Source organism: Aspergillus novofumigatus (assembly GCF_002847465.1).
Source record: "Aspergillus novofumigatus IBT 16806 chromosome Unknown P174scaffold_4, whole genome shotgun sequence".
NCBI classification, from domain to species: domain Eukaryota; kingdom Fungi; phylum Ascomycota; class Eurotiomycetes; order Eurotiales; family Aspergillaceae; genus Aspergillus; species Aspergillus novofumigatus.
In genome coordinates, this window is record NW_020194277.1 from 2,420,961 (window position 1) to 2,440,486 (window position 19,526).

At 51.0% G+C, this 19,526-nt stretch overlaps 8 protein-coding genes across 8 annotated transcripts; 2 read left to right on the top strand and 6 right to left on the bottom strand.

The window, feature by feature from the left end:
* Window positions 1-5: 5 nt before the first annotated feature.
* P174DRAFT_389519 (MFS transporter) lies at window positions 6-2,615 on the bottom strand. The gene is made up of 5 exons (XM_024823454.1): window positions 1,788-2,615; window positions 1,705-1,726; window positions 1,554-1,645; window positions 1,168-1,499; window positions 6-1,112 (listed from the first exon to the last, which is right to left on the bottom strand). Exons 1-5 carry the CDS (start codon window positions 2,146-2,148, stop codon window positions 246-248), a joined length of 1,674 nt encoding a protein of 557 aa, XP_024682929.1. The 5' UTR covers window positions 2,149-2,615; the 3' UTR covers window positions 6-245.
* Window positions 2,616-3,236: 621 nt separating this feature from the next.
* Window positions 3,237-5,786, bottom strand: P174DRAFT_460414 (TTC39/IML2 family protein; the record flags this gene model as incomplete). The annotated part of the gene is made up of 6 exons (XM_024829881.1): window positions 3,237-4,073; window positions 4,132-4,250; window positions 4,286-5,218; window positions 5,299-5,365; window positions 5,433-5,509; window positions 5,696-5,786. The coding sequence occupies 6 exons, from the start codon at window positions 5,784-5,786 to the stop codon at window positions 3,237-3,239; spliced, it is 2,124 nt and encodes a 707-aa protein (XP_024682930.1).
* Window positions 5,787-6,525: 739 nt separating this feature from the next.
* P174DRAFT_441621 (proteasome regulatory particle lid subunit SEM1) lies at window positions 6,526-7,588 on the top strand. Its single transcript, XM_024827364.1, has 3 exons — window positions 6,526-6,912; window positions 6,989-7,094; window positions 7,238-7,588. The coding sequence occupies exons 1-3, from the start codon at window positions 6,801-6,803 to the stop codon at window positions 7,269-7,271; spliced, it is 252 nt and encodes an 83-aa protein (XP_024682931.1). The 5' UTR covers window positions 6,526-6,800; the 3' UTR covers window positions 7,272-7,588.
* Window positions 7,589-7,713: 125 nt separating this feature from the next.
* Window positions 7,714-9,355, bottom strand: pgkA (phosphoglycerate kinase pgkA; the record flags this gene model as incomplete). Its single annotated transcript, XM_024831193.1, has 5 exons — window positions 9,317-9,355; window positions 9,173-9,252; window positions 8,647-9,067; window positions 7,830-8,588; window positions 7,714-7,790 (listed from the first exon to the last, which is right to left on the bottom strand). Exons 2-5 carry the CDS (start codon window positions 9,236-9,238, stop codon window positions 7,714-7,716), a joined length of 1,323 nt encoding a protein of 440 aa, XP_024682932.1. The 5' UTR covers window positions 9,239-9,252; window positions 9,317-9,355.
* A 486-nt stretch (window positions 9,356-9,841) lies between these two features.
* On the bottom strand, window positions 9,842-11,092 carry P174DRAFT_441624 (Mpv17/PMP22 family protein). The gene is made up of 6 exons (XM_024827365.1): window positions 11,072-11,092; window positions 10,847-10,937; window positions 10,759-10,784; window positions 10,339-10,681; window positions 10,117-10,283; window positions 9,842-10,060 (listed from the first exon to the last, which is right to left on the bottom strand). The coding sequence occupies exons 2-6, from the start codon at window positions 10,902-10,904 to the stop codon at window positions 9,989-9,991; spliced, it is 666 nt and encodes a 221-aa protein (XP_024682933.1). The 5' UTR covers window positions 10,905-10,937; window positions 11,072-11,092; the 3' UTR covers window positions 9,842-9,988.
* A 617-nt stretch (window positions 11,093-11,709) lies between these two features.
* On the bottom strand, window positions 11,710-13,745 carry P174DRAFT_512503 (TRAPP trafficking subunit Trs65 domain-containing protein; the record flags this gene model as incomplete). Its single annotated transcript, XM_024831884.1, is given in 4 exon segments — window positions 11,710-11,995; window positions 12,054-13,179; window positions 13,237-13,517; window positions 13,537-13,745. 4 exon segments carry the CDS (start codon window positions 13,743-13,745, stop codon window positions 11,818-11,820), a joined length of 1,794 nt encoding a protein of 597 aa, XP_024682934.1. The 3' UTR covers window positions 11,710-11,817.
* A 255-nt stretch (window positions 13,746-14,000) lies between these two features.
* On the top strand, window positions 14,001-16,717 carry P174DRAFT_406831 (snoRNA-splicing protein PRP40). Its single transcript, XM_024824117.1, has 4 exons — window positions 14,001-14,205; window positions 14,272-14,426; window positions 14,486-15,542; window positions 15,599-16,717. The coding sequence occupies exons 1-4, from the start codon at window positions 14,065-14,067 to the stop codon at window positions 16,616-16,618; spliced, it is 2,373 nt and encodes a 790-aa protein (XP_024682935.1). The 5' UTR covers window positions 14,001-14,064; the 3' UTR covers window positions 16,619-16,717.
* Window positions 16,718-16,981: 264 nt separating this feature from the next.
* P174DRAFT_179676 (P-loop containing nucleoside triphosphate hydrolase protein) lies at window positions 16,982-19,253 on the bottom strand. The gene is made up of 3 exons (XM_024821250.1): window positions 19,219-19,253; window positions 18,841-19,155; window positions 16,982-18,787 (listed from the first exon to the last, which is right to left on the bottom strand). The coding sequence occupies exons 2-3, from the start codon at window positions 18,978-18,980 to the stop codon at window positions 17,407-17,409; spliced, it is 1,521 nt and encodes a 506-aa protein (XP_024682936.1). The 5' UTR covers window positions 18,981-19,155; window positions 19,219-19,253; the 3' UTR covers window positions 16,982-17,406.
* Between the last annotated feature and the right edge of the window lie 273 nt (window positions 19,254-19,526).

A 19,526-nucleotide genomic window follows, 5' to 3' on the forward strand; every position in this document is an offset into this window, starting at 1 on the left:
TATGTAATAGTATTTCATTGATTATTTACTTCAAACTTTTTCATGCACATGCAATATGCACAGGGACAAAGTGACACAGCATGCATCGGACATAGTGGTATCTCGTAATATCATGTGCAAATCAGGAACCGACAGAAGAAGAAATCAAGTCAGTAAAGGGTATAAGAAAATAGTAAAGGGTATATAAATGTGACCCGAAAATATGCAGGAATCCGAAAATATAAAACAAGATTGAAATGCAACGACTATCGGCCATGAACATGACCGTAAACAGAAGCCTGAGACCACTTCCCGCGCGCCCTGATCCGCGGCCCGTAGATGTAGAACAGGTACGGGATGGGGATGAGCGCGACAGCCATGAACCCCAGCGTGCTAGCCGCCCAATTGACGCCCATCTTGCGGAACATGATGCCCGCGAAGAGCGGGAAGCAGCCGGCGAACAGACTGCGGAGGAAAGTATTTGCCGCGACGGCGCTGGCGGCGTACTGCTGGAAGGTATCGATGAGGTAGTTGAGGGCGGCCTGGAAGATGGTGAAGAAGCCGAAGCCCATTGAGACGGCGCCGGCGTTAGGGCCGATCCAGTGGATGTTCTTTGCGCCTGTCCAGCCGAAGATGAACAGGCCGGCGGCGAAGAAGACAGATCCGACCATCATGGGTGGGAGGCGGGCCTCGGGGACGGGGAAGTTGTTGTTTGCTTTGAAGCGCTTGATGTAGAATCTCTGATTGAAAAGATTGAGGGCTGCGCCGAAGAGGATGCCGATGAGGTAGGCGAGGAATGGGAGGGCGCCGACTACTGGGCTCCAGCCGCGGACTTCCTGGAATTCGACGGGGAAGGACGCAAGACTCAGGTAGAGGATTCCGTAGACGAAGGATGCATAGAGCGCGACGAGGAAGCAGATCGGGGTGGCTAGCAGTTGGAAGGGGCGGACGAGGTATTTGTTGCCTAGTTCCTTGAGGGTCACGTCCCATTCTTCGTGCCGCGCGTGTAGAGCCCAGTTGCCGGTCTCGTATCGGAGCCGGCGGGCTTTGTAGACGAGGAGGACGGGTGCGTAGCTTTCGTCGAGGAAGATCACGTCCAAGACGAGGAAGAACATCATCATGATACCGGTGATCTTTGGTGACGTCTGTATTAGCTGCTGTGTACCAAGATGTATGCGCTGCACTCACGTATTGCGTCCATCTCCAGCCAAGGTAGCTCTGGACGATAGCACCGCCGACGATTGGCCCGAGCACAGGACCACCGACAACGGCCATGGCATACCCGACAATAGCGGCACCCCGCTGCTCCGCGGACCAGATATCGCCCAAGACGCCGCCGGTGTTGGTGACGGGAGCCGAGCCGAAGAATCCGGTGAAGAAGCGGGTGATCATGACCGTCTGCAGATCTTTGGCAGTGGCAGTGCCGAACGAGAATATAGCGGCGATGAAGTAGGGTATGAGAACGGCGGATTTACGCCCGTATACTTCGGAGAGAGGTGCGAATACAAGCGGACCGAGTCCTGGAGTCCATAAGCAAACTCGGTGGATCTTAAAAGGCAGTGACCATCACATACCGAACCCAAACAATAGTAACGTTGTCCCAAGTGTGCCAACTTCCTCTCCAACGCCGAATTGTTTGGAAACTTGAATCGTGCCGGTGGAATAACTATCTAAGTGTCAATATTCCGAATGCAGGGAACAGTCGTGGCTAGCGGATTTCCGTACATTGAACTTGCCCAAGTCGCACCTATTATTCGTAAAGATCAGTCAGACTGGTTTGTTTGCAATTGAGAGCGGCCTGCGCATACCCATTGTTGTCAGACCGTAGAGCACGGTGGTAACAGCCTTCTTCCTAAATCCCCAGTTCAATGGCCTGTATGGGTCATCAGGCCCGTCGAAATCCACAATGACATCTTCCGACGTTCTGCTATGCGACAAAGGGTGCGTGAAACGCGCAGTTTGTCCAGGTTCTCGACTTCGGATTCTCGATATCACTGACTGTGTGCGCTGCTCGAGTACTGACAGCCCCGACGCCGCGGTGGTCTGCTTTTCCAGCGCTGCGTTGTCGAGTTCACGGTGGCCGAAACCATTTTGTTCACTTCGAGATTCGGTATCACTGTCCGTGGTAGACGTGGAAGATGTGCGGGAGAAACGGTCGTTGTCGGTCATGACTTCATAGAAGCAATATGCGACAACGGTAGCAAGGTGCCCAGTTCTAAGAAACCAAAGAAGTACGCTATAAGAACATAGACAAGCGAACGTCCTATTCCTAGAGTTTGATCCAGATATCAAATTCCTTATGTGCAGAGTGGAAACGGGTATTTCCCTAGCAAAATTCGGCGCAAAAATGGGTTTGCCTTAAGAGGTGATAGCAGAGTTACGACGTCACCCAAATCTGTAGCGATCATATCTCGGCTCTCCCACACCAAGCTAAAAATAAGATGATTGAGTAACTAACGGAATCAATGGCACCAGCCATGGGGATTGGAGCTTGTTATAATCAAGACTAATCAAAAAGTCCCAAACAATTGCCATCGTGACAAGCCGTCTTAACCGGACCCTTTGTCCGTCAGAACGTTAGACTGGTCGGACGTCCGATAAGTACCTGACTCACGGCCTTTGCTTGACTCGCGGAGTAAGTGGGGGATTGAGTTCTCATAGCTTTAACTTCTGGCAGAGTCCTCTGGCGAGTGGATGCAAGACGACATTAGCATGCAATCCACCAGGCATCAAGACTGCAACAACATCCGCGACTCTATACCCTATCTCAAAATGAGATGATCCTTCGTACACAAGCATCAATGACAAGCGGCATATCCGTCGGAATTTTTTCCGAGCCCACGTTGAGTGGATGCTTGAGGAATGGATCGCCACCATCGGCGTCCCATAAAGTGGGACTCGGCAATGGAAGCAATCCTGATGGCTTCGGGAACGGGTAATTCGGCCATCGTAGAAGAGACGCTAAGTATGGATCGTCTATCGTCTCAATGGGGAATCCAATTCCGGCAAATGGATGGGAGTATAAAGTTCCCATATTGTCGTCTGGCCATTGATCGAATCAAGCAACATTTCTTAACTTCCTGGGAAAATCACAGATGAAGATCACAGTCGATCGCCGAAACGCCGCGATGTATTGCATATATCACGTGATTACATCATCCAATATATTGTCTATCGTGCTATTCTGCCATGACAGGCTTGATAAACCTGGTTCATTCCATCGTACAAGACATATACATTGATCATGCACGTAACCCCTAGACTGTCGGATGTGTGCTCTCCCATTTTTGCACTGCTTCCATGGCGGCCGTCACCTTGAGACCTATACGCGCATCAAGCTCGTAGCTCTCCCACTTTGCCGCCTTTTCCAGATACTCTTTGCACTTCCGTACTTTCTCTCGCTCGTACTGTAGTGCATCCTTCGCGTCGGCAGGCCCAGCGGATTCTTTGTCCGAGTCTTGTTTCGCTCCGCCGTGGTTGGCGATGTACGTCGGGCGTTCCATCCATAGATTCGCTGCCATTTCGAAGTGGGCCACTGGACAAATCCAATCGTCTTTTAGGTGGCCCTTGAACAATGTTCGGTCCTGGCCAAGGATATCCTCGAGCATTTCCTTTGCCTGGGCGTGTTTGCGCAGCGAGCGGTGAACAGCAGCTCGAAGTAACGTCAAGATCGCTTTCTCCTCTGGGCCCTCTCGTGACCAGGTCTTATTGGCGCTGGATTCACTCCAGGCCAGTTTCTGCAACGACTCTTGCAGCTGCTCGTCCGTCATACGGCTATGACCGTTCCAAAAGAAGATCATTTCCTCAATCGGGTCAATGCCAACCGCATCGACCAGAGATACCTTCCACTCCTTGGCGCGTGCCTCCCATTTAGCAAACTTGCGAGCCACAAATACATCAAAAGGCAGTTGTCGGGCCATGAAACGCTTCTTTCCCGCTACTGTGGGGGCCATTCGGAAATATTTCTCGGCCAATTCGGCATGCTCTGCGGCTTTCGCAGAGCCTGTCTCCTTCAAATTCCGGTATAACGAGAGATGACAGGACCCGGCAATGTAATAATACAATGAGCGGGACCAAGAGTTCAGGTCGACACACTTAAGTCAATGCGTTAGTAGGCCCGTCTTGCGATTTCTCCCTGTGCACAGCTCTTACCTCAAGGAAGGAATCTGCACACAGCTCATACTTGTGCAGATACATGGCGTTCAAGCTCCGCTCAAAAACCCTCAATGCCTCAACCTGTTTCAGGGGGCTGCGTTCCCCCCACACAGCAGCTCCAGAGCCCTGTCAAGATTTTTGTTGGCTCCACTCATCCTGGACTCCTCGAGTAGCCAAAGTTGACTCTGGGGAAATCGCTCTCTCATCTTCGCAAGTAGCAATTCCAGCCGCTTCTGAGGATAACCCTGCACATCCCCGTGTTGGCCGGGGATAGAATCGGGCATGATATCGCAATAACGGACGAACCCGTTGTAGTAGCCGAGAATGGAAAAAGCTGCAATACCACCGATCAAGTTGTGGAACTTACTGGCCTGCCACAACATTCTCAATCCTCTCTCCTTATCGCCGTGGAACCCAATAATACTGAGCAGCTTGCTAAAGGAGGGTGGCACCATTGAGATCAGCAAAAGCAGGACTCCAAAACAGAAATTGGAACCAGAGTGCACAAAGACATCAATCTGATTCTGGAAGATGTCGGAGTCAGGGTCATGGTCGAGGATATCGGCGTTGATCGGGGTCGGAGTTTGACCGGGATCTTCCGCAACGGGAGCTTCGCCTGAGAGATTCAAATCGGCCAACCTCTCATTTACATCAGTATCTCTGGTAGGTGCGGCAAGTGTATCCGCGGCCGCTTCTTTGACTTTGGCTGAGGAGATCGACGAGCTCGAGGACTGAAGGTTACTACAGCTGTGACGCTCGGAAGACGGAACGGACCCGGACGTTGTGGATTCTACCGGCGTCACAGTTCGCGATTCCTCCATGTATTTCTGTTCCATCTTCAAAATGGCATCAAGGGTGATGTAGGCTTTTCTGAGGCGATAGAATGCCTTTATGCTCTCTGTGAGGCTTTCATTCAGCACCCCGACTATGGCGCTCATGAGTTGCGCTATTGCCTGGCACAACGCAAACTCGGTTCCTGGCGAATACATCGGCGAGTGGTAGGTATTCGGCGCATGCGAGTTGTGCTGTGCCCTGTGCTGGTCGACGGATGCACTAGTCTCGGCTTCGTTCAGTCGCTCCGATGCTACAAACAGCGTCAGTGAGCGACAAACCCCCAACTGCAATTGACTGCAAGCAAGAACAGAAGGTAAACTCTAAGCCCACCTTGGCGCATGATATCCTGTTCAAATCCCAAAGTCGCCCGAATGAATGCGACCACTCCTCTCCCAAGCTGCACACAGGTACGAGATTTGGTCAGCACAAAGATGATGTCATATCTCGCAAGGGGTTAAACATACATTATGGAAGGTCGAGGTGCCTTCTGCCAGACCGGCTTCAGCGCCATCGACATCGTCATTGAGAATCAGAGTGGCAGCTGCATCATCGGAGCAAAAGAATCAGCTTTGTTCATATAAGTCGCATAGTCCAGGCGCATGACTGGAGTGCGCCGGTGTTGGTGGATAGGCCACCTGAGACATACCCCTCATAGCATCCTCAACTAATCGGCACCGAACGAAATGATCAGTCAAAGCGGCGTAACATAGATCAGAAGGACACTCACGATCCCGCAGCTCGACTAAAGAGTCGAGAGACTGTGTCGAGGCATTGGCAGCCGGCTTCTTGCCATAGAGCCATGAACCAACTCGGAACATACTGCGAAAAGTCCTTGGTAGGAACTGGCGCAATGGAGAAAGGAGATAAATAATAATATTAAGTATATTTACGACAAAAGATACCGAATCGAAAATCTCGTATCACACTGAGAAACGGAGGTGTCCGGACCCGAATGAAGGATGTGACGAAATGGGAGCAATGTCAAGTCTCCCATCAGATACCAACTGAGGGCATGGCTCCAGAGAGGAGCTGAATGTTACGTATGAATACTTCAAAGGGAAGAAGAATAAGCAAAAGAAAAGTAAGAAAATAAACAAAGGTCTGGAGTTGTGCTGATGATAAATAATAAGTTAAATAATAAGATCATAGACGGCTTTATCGGTTTAGTCCATGGCCCGGGGCGGAGCATTCAGCCCGAGATGGCTTTCCACGATCCATATAGCTGGGAGGGTGTCCATTCCAGCCAGTCATTGTTCAAGTATTCGTCTGATATTCCATCATCAACATTTCCAAGTACACATGAGCTCTCATGTCTATCATCGACAACGCACCATTCTAGATAGCAAGCTCATCGATGCGTTTGAGGCTCTCGTCCATATTACGTTAACTCCGAGAGCCTCAGCCTCATGGACTGGGCTAGGCGTCAAACCTTTCTGTACGGCCACAATGATCATTGGTGGTTAGCGAGGTAACAAGACACAGTAATCATTTAGCTTGGAGGTAGGCTTGTTAAAATTAAGTTGTGTCCGTGTTCTGTAGGCTACAGCGTAGAGGGGTGATGGACGCTACCTTGTTAGTTAGGGTCTCCTCCGCGCTGCTCACGGAGTTTTGGCCTGAGGCCAACGCAGATCACCGCCGCCTTTGACCGACCTTGTCCAGATACCTCATCTAGGTGAACAGACTACCTATCCCTCAACCATATTGACCTATCTCATTGACCACTTTCGTGACCTGCCTGATATTTATAATTTACCTTTTCACATCAGGGAAACGAGTCGACCCAGTTTCTCGATCTTAACCCGTTTTCATTTTCTCCCTCACACAACGCCGCCATGTCGAACACAACACAGACACAGGATAAGCCCGAAACCTCCGAACAGCCAACACAGCAGAAGCCCACCGTACTAGAGGAAGACGATGAGTTCGAAGACTTCCCAGTCGAAGGTGAGCACCTGTGCTGCCCCGCTCACGGCGAGGCGGGGTACCCCTCGCAATGCAACTGCTGACGGACGAGCATTAGACTGGCCACAAGAGGAAACCGAACAAGCAAACGGAAATAACGTCCATCTGTGGGAGGAGAGCTGGGACGATGATGATGCGGCGGAAGATTTCTCAAAGCAGTTGAAGTACGTCTGCTCGCAGCGCTGTCAAAGCTCGCTTTCCCTTGTTGTTGGGAGGATGGGGCAGGTGGATTTTACCATGCCACGTCACTCATGCTCCATCTGTCACGTTTATGCCATCGTTACTGACGATTCGGTTCGCACCATAGAGAGGAACTCAAGAAGGTGGAAGCATCCCATTAGTATCCATTAGCGCGTTACGGAATTGCGAGAGTGATACCGGTTGAACCGACATGATCCTGGGGCGAACCTTACCGGACGTAAGGCTGCATGCGGTACGGACGAGAATTGATGATGGGAGCTTCGCGTACTGGTCAGGCTCAAGTATACCTATGCTTGTCCTTCCTCGAAAGCTGGTCCACTATGCGGTTGGAGTTATATCGGCTTGAGATTTATAGCAATGCAGGCCCGCAGTGAAATGGGCGACCGATGTATCAATTCTCTACATGATTCCTATTTATTTACAATTAATGAATGAGATGGAACTGTCGTCCGACTGTCATTGACGCTTGAGGACTAGACTACACTTGCTGCTACCATGGCAATCAATCACAACTTGGCGCTCGTATCTATCAGACCACTGTATCAGAAACTTTCTTGATTTGAATACTCTTTTCATCTCTGATTAACTCATTGCTTTATACATTATATTCATAGAGTGCTCGCCTCCCCGCTTCTGAAGGTCTTCATGAAGGCGGAAGTCTGCTTTTGATTCAAGACATTATTCTTTCGTTTACTTACTTGACAGGGCAGCAACACCAGGCAGCTCCTTGCCCTCCAGAAGCTCCAGCGAGGCACCACCACCGGTGGAGACGTGGCTGAGCTTCTCCTCAGCACCGTACTTGGCCGCAACAGTAGCGGTGTCACCACCACCGATGATGACGATGGCGCCGTTCTTGGCGGCATCAACAGCAGCATCCAGAGTCTGCTTGGTACCGTTGGCGAAGGGTTCCATCTCGAAGACACCAGGAGGACCGTTCCAGAGGATGGTCTTGGCCTCAGCAATGGTCTTCTTGTACAGCTCGACACTCTTGTCGCCAACATCCAGGCCCATGTAGCCGTCGGGAATGCCTTCCTCGTCGGTGGCATAGCCGGTCTTGGCGTCGGCGGCGAACTTATCCGCCGTGATGTAGTCGACAGGCAGGACAATCTTGACGTTGTTCTTCTTGGCTTTCTCGATGATATCGCCGACGGTCTTGCTGCCGGCCTCGTCGAACAGACTGTTGCCGATCTTGACGTTCTCCAGGGTCTTCTTGAAGGTGAAGGCCATGCCACCGGTGATGATCAGGCTGTTGACCTTTGGCAGCAGGTTGTCGATCAGCTGGATCTTGTCGGAGACCTTGGAACCACCAAGAATGGCCAGGAATGGGCGCGAGGGGCTCTCGAGAGCCTTGGCGAAGTACTCGAGCTCCTTCTTCACGAGGAAGCCGGAGGCCTTCTGGGGCAGGTCAACACCGACCATCGAGCTGTGGGCACGGTGGGCAGTTCCGAACGCATCGTCTGGAACAAATTGTTAGCTTCTTAGCTCATCCAGACCAAGCACGAATCCAATGCTTACTGATGTAGATGTCACCCAGGGCAGTCAGGCCCTTGCGGAACTCGGCAACCTTCTCCTTGTCGGCCTTGACCTTCTTGCCCTCCTCGTCCTTGTAGCTGCCTTCCTCCTCGGGGTGGAAACGCAGGTTCTCAAGCAGAATGACCTGACCGCCCGAGGCCTTGTTGACGGTCTCCTCCACCTCCTTGCCAACGCAGTCCTCAGTGAAGATGACGCTCTTGCCGAGCAGCTTCTCCAGCTCAGGAACAACAGGCTTCAGGCTGTACTTGGGGTTCTTCTTGCCATCGGGACGGCCAAGGTGGGACATGAGGACGACGGCCTTGGCGCCCTGCTCGATGGCATACTTGATGGTGGGCAGAGCACCGACGATACGCTGGGGGTTGGTGACCTCCTTCTTGTCATTGAGAGGAACGTTGAAGTCGACCTGCCAGGCACGGGGGACATGTTAGCCATTGCGCGCTTAAAGCATGGTTTCTCTCCCGGAACTCAATCGTCGATTAGCTCATGATGCGGTTTCAGCACAACATACCCGGATCAGGACACGCTTGTCCTTGAGGTCGACATCTGTGATAGCAAGCTTGTTGGTGAGAGACATTGTGTATGGTGTTTCTATCAGATTGTGGGCCGGGTCAGCTAATGGGGCCTGGAGAACGAGGGAGCACGACGAGTATACCTTTGGGATCACTAAACAGACAAAGTAGAGACTGAAAACTCCTGTCCTAATATCCTCACGGTGAGCCTTCTTCGATCAACGTCGGTCCTACGGCGGGGTAGTTGGCATTGTTTGTTAAGCTCGACTGTGGTGGGGCTTCCGGTGAGAGAGATTCGCTCACCTTCGGGCTGATGCGGGACTGATGTCAGTATCCAGGATCGATGACGGAAGGCTCCGGGCCTGGTAGAACATCGTGCCTGAGAATTCTCGATAGCCTCGGGTGCAAGTAGGCTGACCTGCATGTTTCCCGTAGTTATTCGCTGGTGGGTCTATAAATAAACATTCAATACTCTGTTAGAGATGAGGCAGATTATTGGAGAGTTGCTTGAGGTAGGAGCTTGGTCTACAGAACATCCGTCCGAGTCGCGCAGTTTAAGGAGACCTGAAGGATTGGCCATCTTGAATAGTTCATATGATTTGCTCTTTGGATCATGATCATTTATGAGAACGAGAATTGACACCTTTTTGAGTTTCCGAAAGATTGACCTGTACACCATTGTCCATAAGAAGTAAGAAAGTAAAAGTCCCCCACGCATTTACAACGCCAGATAACCACAGAAAAAGAGAAGAGCAATGAGTGGATATATGGTCAAAGAAAAGCAGAAACAGACCAATACCGCTGCTGTGTTTCGTCTATTCTTCCTCAGCCGAGTTGGTCAACGACAGGTATGCGGTCCAAGCGATACCGACGGTAGATACAAATGGCTGTGACACGTAACGGTTAGCACCATACATATCGACATGAAGATCCCATCACTTACAATCTGGAATTGAATTGGCACAACCCGGAAGTTGAGGATCTGCACAGCAGGCCACAAGACGTAGTTTGCCTTCAGGGTCGGTACGTAGACATCCTGGAACTTGCGGGTCAACGCTCTTTTGCCTCCACCCTCCGCGACAGTCATGAATGTGAAGAAGCACGCAAGACCTTTATCAAATCCATCAGCTAAGCTCTTATCTCGGAAGCTAAGGGATGTCCATACCGAAAGGAGCGAACATGAGCTGATCAACAACAACACGCTTCAAAGCCGGTAGCGTCGGGCTCTTTTTGGTCAATGGAAATGCTCGGGACAGGAAGCCGAACCACTTGAATTGTATAGGCGCCATGAAGAAACCGTATGACATGAATCGGGTTAGACGCTCGAAATCAAACGGAGGAGGAATGTGCTTCGCATGTCCCAGCTCTCCCACTGGTGGCGGTCGTTCCTTGTCCATCTCGTGGATCTCGATCGAAATGAGATCACCGTCTTGCCTAGTTCGTACTGTCGAACGGGCCTTAAAGGCTGTGATCACCTGGGCCACCGTATCTGCGATACCACCAAGCACCTAAATCAAACTCTTCGTTAGTCGTGAACTCCGGAAACAAAAGCAGGCAAAGCCAGAGGCTCTCGACAGGTTCGTACCGCGTTGGTGACCATTGTGGTTAGAACTATGCAAAAAGCGTCAAGTTAGTGAAATGCAACGCGTCCGCACAGGGCTTTCGAGCCTTACCAGGCCGGTCCGCATAGTAGGAGTTGAATTTGGCCGCAAGGCGCGTTGCAACCGCCATCTCGATGAGAAAGATTATCGTATGTAGCAGAGGCTACAAGAAGAGGAAGCAGGAGTCAGTGCAGATCGCAACATTGAACGCACAGAATGAAAGGACCCCTTCGGAAGTTGCCCGGAAAGAACCAGCGTTTGGAATGGGGAGAGTTGTGCGTTATCGTGGCTACATACCAGTCGTCCATAGATATATCTTCTGTTAAGTCCTTCCAAAATTCTTCCACGCGCTTGGGAAAACATTGTGGAGCGAACTGAGATAGGAAAAGTCGTGGTATATCCTTTGATGGAAAGAGATCGAAGACAAGTTTTCCGGTCGGCGGTCTTGAGCGACGGTATGACGCAAAGTATGGGGACTGGAGGCAAGGTGGCAGGGAAAAGCCACCAACACAGGCCGTTTAATAAATAAGATATCTAGCGCTCGGTCACGTCAGTAGCATGTATTCCAAGGATGAACAAATGATGGACACAGACGAAGTGGATGAACTATGGAGCATATCCACCTGGTCTGAAGGAGAAGACCCCGGACTGCTGAGCTGCATGCAATGAATGATCCAACGGGGTTTTCATAAGGCATCCGCATGATCCTTATCGCCCGCCCACAAATGATCAATTAGCCTTTCGTCTAGTGTGCGCCTTGCCGCCGTCATAAGCCAGCCCCCAGTTCCCCGCTATAATATACACAATAATAGTCTACATCATCACTATGTTTGCTTCCGATTGAGTATGAAGTCCGCTAATTGACGATAATCAGGCAGTAGCAGGTGATAGAATGTCAGACATTAATGTCAAGTAAAAATATAGGGCCACAAATTAGGGTATATGGTATAATATGCATTTGTCTGGCTACTTGGCCTACTCTGTCTTGGAGAGAGTCCATTTACAGATCGGGCGCTCGAGGCGTCCTTCAGAAGACAAGTAATCTATGCTGCATACGGTACACCCTTTCGATCAAACGCTACTATGTCCGGAAGATCTCGGATATCCGTGGTTTCGTTCGAATGGGCGTCCACAAGGCGGACGGCTTCCAAGTGAAGAGGCCCCACTGCAAGGGGAAGCAGTTTCAACTCGGTTGAATAACACGTTCCCGGTGGAAGGGGACTATTTATGCGTTAGTCAGGCATCTTCTTATGGAATAGGCATTCAGAAGGAGACATACCCAATGCGTATTTCCGTGCTGAGGCATACGAGCTCAGCTTCCTGGCCCGCCACGCTCTTTTGCATCGCATGGACTATGTTGTCGTCCGTCACTGCTTCTGCGACCCCATCCTCATTCCGACTCGAGATAGATGACGAAGAAGGCCTGGCTACATGACCTCTCGGATCTGCTCGTTTCCTGCGAGGAATGGCAAGCATGGCGAATTTACGCGCGCTCGTGGATCGGTTGACAATAAACACATCCCAGGAAAATGGCTTGCCAACTTCCACCCTGCTAGGACCAGTGAACGAGATCGTGACTCCCATGTCTGTGATCGAAGAGGCTCTGTCTCTCAAGGAGCTCCGGCTGGGAGGAGGACCGCCGGCTAGGACGTTCGCTGGATTTGGCGCCACAGAAAGACTTGCTGGGCGGTTACTCCGTTGCAAGGCTTGACTAGGACCACCGAACGTTGGATTCAAGATCATGGAGAAGTCAATGTTTGTCCTCCACTGCATGAGAATTCGTGGATGGCAGTCTTCTGATACTTGGATGACTGCCTCTAGGGATATATCCAAGACGCTGACCAACACGGTGGTCGAGGGACTCGAATCCTGGCTGTACTCGGGTGTCAATTTATAGATTAGAGTCACATCGTCCCTTGGGCGACATAGGATCGGCGGTTTGAGTCCGGGATCTTCAGATAATGTTTCAATCTTCCCATCTGATAACTGAAGTTCGGCTTTATCAAATAACACATCGCAGTTAAGAAATGGAGTGACCTCGAAATCCAGACTTGCGATTGTCGTAGGTCGCCCAGAAAATGAGTTCAGTCGAGAGTACCGTATCCTGGCGCTGGCTGCAGGAACCACACGGATTGGATGGCCTGATCGTTGCTGGACATTGTATATAGGATCTTCACTGTATTGCGCAGGTACGACTCGTAGAAGCCTGGACGCAGGTAGGAAAGGGTCAATTTTGTTCAAAGCTTTATCTGTTGACAAAGGTTGCAAGATATTTGTCGAAGCAGGAACCAGCGGAGGAAGATAGTCGTCGTCAGGAGACTCTTGTTGCTGACTATCACTCTGATTGAGACTGGCTGAGGCTATGAAGATAAGCGAAGGGTGTTGGATCCGTATGCGAGGCCGCCCTGAATAGGTCAGTCAGTAAAACACGCAACTGGAGTGCCAGACATCGGGGAACTTACTGAGGAACGTCTCGATACTCCAGATCACATACACATGATTGCCGCTCCCTGCCTCCCCTTCAAACTCATTCACAACTACCAGTGGTTCCTCCTGTCCACTTACAACCCCTGAGAATATCAGGTCCCTCGTAGGTGTCGGATTCTCAGAGACTGCCTCGGCAGGGTCGATGGCAAAAGCGTCAAGCTTGACTTCAAGGTTTGGAAGGTGATGTTTCAAGCTCGCCCGCGAGCAATCGGACAATCTGAGAACGACGCACGCGGTGCAAAATTCATCTGTGATACTTTACATGAGTAAGAGACAGGAGTCCGATCAGGAGGCTGTCTTTCCGCATACCGAAGAACAGGAGTGACCGCTGAGGTATCAAGGATAGTACAGAAGATAGATCGTCGGCGCCCCCTTCCAAGGCTTTTGCCAGAGCAGCCTCCAGATCTATATTTGAAGCATGTGGGACGACTGTATCTAGCACAGCATGTCTCAGGAATTCTCCAGGGATATCAAGACTCGGCATAACGAAAGCACATGCCCGCGCGTCACTTGCAGCAATTGTCTCAAATAACAAGGAAGCTGAGCAACTTGAATAGATGTCGCTCAATTATTATTGTAGCGCTGAGGTGACCATTTTCCAGTGTTATTTAATGCCCAATTCTGGTTATGAGAGTGATAAGAGAGAGTTGGGGACCCAGATGCAAACATAACAAACAGCCTTCACTAGACAAGGGAAACTAACGGGAAGAGCTTCACCCATCATCTACATTTTCCGCGCATCAGGATCTTCATCCATTGCAGAGCAGCTTTCCTTCTTTGGGAACATTTGCTCATCAAGCATCATGAATCCCATGACTGGACCAGCAGCTGCACCGCCTCTGTGGCAGGAGGCGCGCAATGCCGACGGCAGAGTGTATTATTACAATGTTCAGACCAAAGCTACACAGTGGCAGAAGCCCGTCGAATTGATGACTCCTGTCGAGGTTTGTTTGCTATCCCGAGTCTCGCTGTTGCTCGTGTTTGTGCTAATACCTTCCTTACGCTCACAGCGAGCTCTAGCCAATCAGCCATGGAAAGAATATACTGCTGAGGGTGGACGGAAATACTGGTACAACACGGAAACTAAGCAAAGCACTTGGGAGATGCCAGATGTTTACAAAAATGCTTTGGCGCAGGTTCAAGCACCTCAGCCGGCCCCTGTAGCGTAAGTAATCTCCTGCTGCTTAAATGTGCCGCCAGGGATTAACCAGTTTTTGCGTGCAGGGCCCCAACGTTTGTCGCAGGCGGAGTCAGCTCGTTTCCCTCCCATCCACAACAGCGTGACCGTGACGATTATGACCGAGGTTATGGCGACCGGCGCGGTGGTTACGGCTCCATGGATGTCAATGGAATTTCGGCCGCTCCGGCACTGGGAACTGCGCAAGCGGAGCCAGAGTATAATTCCCTCGAAGAAGCTGAGAATGCTTTTATGAAAATGCTCAAGCGCCACAACGTTCAGGCTGACTGGTCATGGGAGCAGACGATGCGTGCGACTATCAAAGATCCTCAATACCGTGCTTTGAAGGACCCCAGAGACCGAAAGGCTGCTTTTGAGAAGTACGCGGCCGAGCTCCGCATGCAGGAGAAGGATCGAGCCAAGGAAAGATTTGCTAAGCTCAGAACTGACTTTAATACTATGCTGAAAAGCCATCCTGAAATCAAGCACTATAGCCGCTGGAAGACAATCCGCCCGATTATCGAAGGCGAGACGATCTTCAGGTCCACCAACGATGAGAACGAAAGGCGGCAGCTTTTTGAGGAGTATATACTCGAACTGAAGAAGGAGCATGTGGAACGGGAGGCTGCTCGGCGCAGGGCTGCACTCGATGAGCTGGTCAATATCTTGAATTCTTTGAACCTCGAGCCTTACACGCGGTGGTCGGAAGCACAGGCTATAATCCAGTCTAATGACAAGGTTCAAAGCGATGATAAGTTCAGAACCCTGAGCAAGTCCGATATTTTGACCGCTTTTGAAAATCACATCAAGTCACTTGAGCGGGCATTCAATGATGCGCGTCAACAGCAGAAGGCAGCAAAAGCGAGAAAAGAGCGCCATGCTCGTGAGAAATTCATCGAGCTCTTGAAGGAACTGAAAGCGCAAGGCAAGATCAAAGCTGGCAGCAAGTGGATGAACATCTACCCGTTGATTCATGAGGATCCACGTTACCTTGCAATGCTAGGTAACTCGGGTTCTACTCCCTTGGATCTTTTTTGGGACATGGTGGAAGAAGAGGAACGATCGCTGCATGGGCCACGGAATGACGTATTGGATGTTCTCGATGTAGGTTCCCTTACACCCTGTTTCCTTCAACGGATTCACTAACATGTTGCTCTTAGGATAAACGCTATGAGGTCACGCCAAAGACGACGTTTGAAGAGTTTCAGTCTATCATGCTTTCCGACCGCCGCACGGCGAACCTCGATTCTGACATACTCCAGCTCCTCTTTGATCGCATCAAAGAGAAAGCTATTAGGAGAAGCGAGGAGGAGAAGCATGCCGCGGATCGTCATCAGCGACGTGCTATAGATGCCTTGCGCTCGCGGATGAAACGTCTAGAACCTCCTATACGCCCAACCGACACTTGGGACCAAGTCCGTCCAAGGATCGAGAAACTGGAGGAATACAAGGCGATTGAATCAGATGAGCTTCGCCAAGTGGCGTTTGACAAGTTCATCCGCCGGTTGAAGGAGAAAGAGGAGGACGTGGACAGGGAGCGGGAGCGCGATCGAGAAAGAGATCGTGGAAGTCGGCGAGAACACTACGATCGCGATCACCGTAGAGGCGAGAGACGAGGGCCTCCCAGTCGTCTCTCTCGCACACCTGAGCCCGACGCCTACGAAGCAGACCGTCGTAAAGCTCAGGCCGACCGCGAGCGGTCTTACAGAAAAGTCAGCGGCTTGTCTCCGATCCGCGAGAAGCGCGACGATCGGGACCGTGACAGGGATCGCGAGAGAGAGAAGGACCGAGACCGTTACCGCGATCGGGATTGGGATCGGGAGCGCAGCTCCCGCTCTCTGAGCCACTATGATCGTGAACGAAGGGATCGGGAAGAAGAGCGCGAAAGACTCTATCGCACTCGCGGTGATCCCCGTGGAAGTCGGGATGAGTTGGATTACGGTGGGGACACGCGAAGCACCGTCAGCAACGACCGGAGGCGCCGGAGAGACAGTGATACAGAAAGCGTCGCCAGCCGCTCTGCGAAGCGCTACCGGCGTGAAAGTCGCGAGCGAGACCGTAGCCGGGCTTCCAAGAAGGACAGGGAGCGTCAAGAACCAACTCCTGCCGCGGAGGAAGCTAAGAAAGAAGAAAAGGCTGTGCACTCTGGCAGCGAAGAGGGTGAAATTGAGGAGGACTAGTCGGTTGATGTACGTAGCTGTGTATTGGTAATCCTACAATTCCTGGTTGGATTGGAGATTGGCATTTCCGTCTTCATGAAGTCGATTACTTAGCGGATGTCTCTGCTTCCATATGGGAGGCACACAGGCCGTACCCTTTGAGTAGTTGTGCGTATTTATGTTTTCCTGCTTGATACTACGCGATATACTCCGTAGCGGAGGGATATATATATATCGGGAGCGCAGGTTGATGTGTGTCGTTCAGATAGATAGCTATTTCTGGTTGAACCCTGGGAATGTCTAAGTGGAGGACTAGCATGAATATATATGGCTGGCACTTCACTCTGGCAAATACATACTAACGCACTTACATCGTTCATACTTCCCAACAGCATACCAGCAAGGTGATCACACTAGTCATTAATAGAAAAGGGTAAATCAGTGGAGAACCAAATAGCTTATATATGCTATCTGAGATCTATGACAGTGGCCACCTAACTTGACCATTCCCCAGCTCCCTTTTGTCTTCACTGAATCTGAACACATTGGTCATGGGACCATCTATACAATATCATAACATCATCGAAGAATTTTGAGAGACCCAACTCCGAATATGATCACGCCAGCCAAAGCACACCAATACCCAGTAAAACCCACGTTGGCCCAAGTTGCCTGCATTCTGCTTACGCCGAGGATAGGATGACCGGACCAACAGGGTGCGCGGATATGGGGCATCAGAAGGGACGAAGATGGATGACGACATGTGAACACAGCGAAGTGTGAACCGGGAACAGATGAACCAACTGTGCCTACTCAAAATTGTCGTCATCGTCATCCTCCTCCTCATCCGAAGCACCAGCTAGATCGCCAACGAGGCACACGCCACGACTGCGGCGACGCGAGGCCCCAGGAACGCCGAATAACGCCACTAAACGAAGGGTTTTCCATTGACCACGACGTCGCCGCTGGTCAGCGTCGCGACCATCGTCCCTGTGATGGTTGCGATTATGTTTGCCTGGGATGACCTTTTCAACTCTCTTCCTCCAAGAAGTACTAAAGGTGAAACATATTAGCATGATGTAAAATAAGTTTGCACGGATCGGGTTCGGGTGACTTACGAAGTTGCCAGCCAACTTCTGCTCCTGGTCCATCTGGCTGTTGTACTTGTTGATACGAGGACGGTAACTGTTGGGGTCACGACGGAAGGTGACATCCAGGTTTCTCAAGAAAGTGTTGCAACCAGTGACCAGAGACTCGGGGGTATTGGCGTGCGCGTCAACGGAAGGCTTGCCGTCAAAGACAATGACACGGTCAGCGAGGTAGGTGGCCATGATGAAATCGTGCTCGACAATAAAAGCGGTCTTCTTGGTGTGCATGATGAAACGCTTGATGACTCTGGCAGCGACGATACGCTGTTCGGAGTCAAGGTAGGCGCTAGGCTCGTCGATTACGTAGATATCGGCCGGCATTCCGAGGGCAAGGACAATAGCAACACGCTGCAATTCACCACCAGACAGGTTCTGAACTTCCTGGTCGATGAAGTCATCGATCTTGAGGGGCTTGTAGACATCGGTCTGGAACTGAGGCGAAAGGAAAGCAGCCTTGATACGCTTGAAGAAGAGCTGACGCACGGTACCCTGGAACTTGGGTGTAATCTTCTGAGGCTTCATGCTGATGTGCATGCGGGGCAAGCTGACGTTGCCGTCAGGCTTCTCGGCACCAGCGAGCATTCTACAGAAAGTAGTCTTGCCGGTTCCGTTCTCACCCATCATGACAATGATTTCAGAGTCAGTGAATGAACCGGAGTCGATTTTCAGATGGAAATTGCCAAGAGTCTTCTCCATGCTCGGGTAGCTGAAAGCACGGGCCTTGTCAACCAAGAAGTCATCACCAGCCTCAGCCAGACGGAAAGTCAGAGACTCCTCTCGGAACCGAAGATTCTCGGTAGGGATGTGACCATCCAGGAAGATATTGATACCTTCACGGACAGAAGAAGGAAGTGTAACCACACCGTAGACAGCAGGTCTACCGTACAACACGCAGACGAAGTCGGAAAGATAGTCAAGGACGGACAAATCGTGCTCGACAACAATGACGTAGTCATCAGGGCGCAGAAGCTCACGAATAGAGCGGGCTGCCGCCAAACGCTGTTTAACATCGAGGTAGGAAGACGGCTCGTCAAACATATACCTACAGTTCCGTTAGTGAGAGCGGGGATGACGGCACGTCGGGGTAGTCCTTACACGTCGGCCTTTTGCACACAAACAAGACCAATAGCGAAACGTTGAAGCTCACCACCAGACAAGTGGTCAATGTCACGGTCCTGTACCTGTCTGAGTTCTACAAATAAAGTCAGTTTCGTTGATTTAAAGGTTCTGTTCATCGAAAGGCCATACCAAGAGCATCAAGGATGCGCTCCAAGTTGTCCATCTGAGAGCGAGCCTTGATGAGGTCCAGGACGTTCTTGACCGGGCCCTTCACAGCCCGAGGGATCTGGTCGACATACTGGGGCTTGACCACGGCCTTCAGGTTGTCTTCCAGGACCTTGGTAAAGTAGTCTATGAAAGTTAGAAATCATAGAACAGCTATTCAGAACCTTTGTGACTCGGCAGTATACGTACTCTGCAGTTCGGAACCACGGAAATATCTCAGAATCTCTTCCCAATCGGGAGGGTTGTCGTAGCGTCCGAGATTGGGCTTTAGCTTGCCGCTAAGAATCTTCAAAGCGGTACTCTTTCCGATACCGTTTGTTCCAACAAGACCAAGGACCTGACCGGGACGTGGCATAGGAAGACGGTGAAGCTTGAAGCTGTTGGCCGAATAACGGTGGGTGACCTCGGTTTCCAAGTTTGTGGGCAAATTGATAATGTGGATGGCACCGAAAGGACATTTCTTGGGACAGATACCGCAACCGATGCAAAGGCGTTCC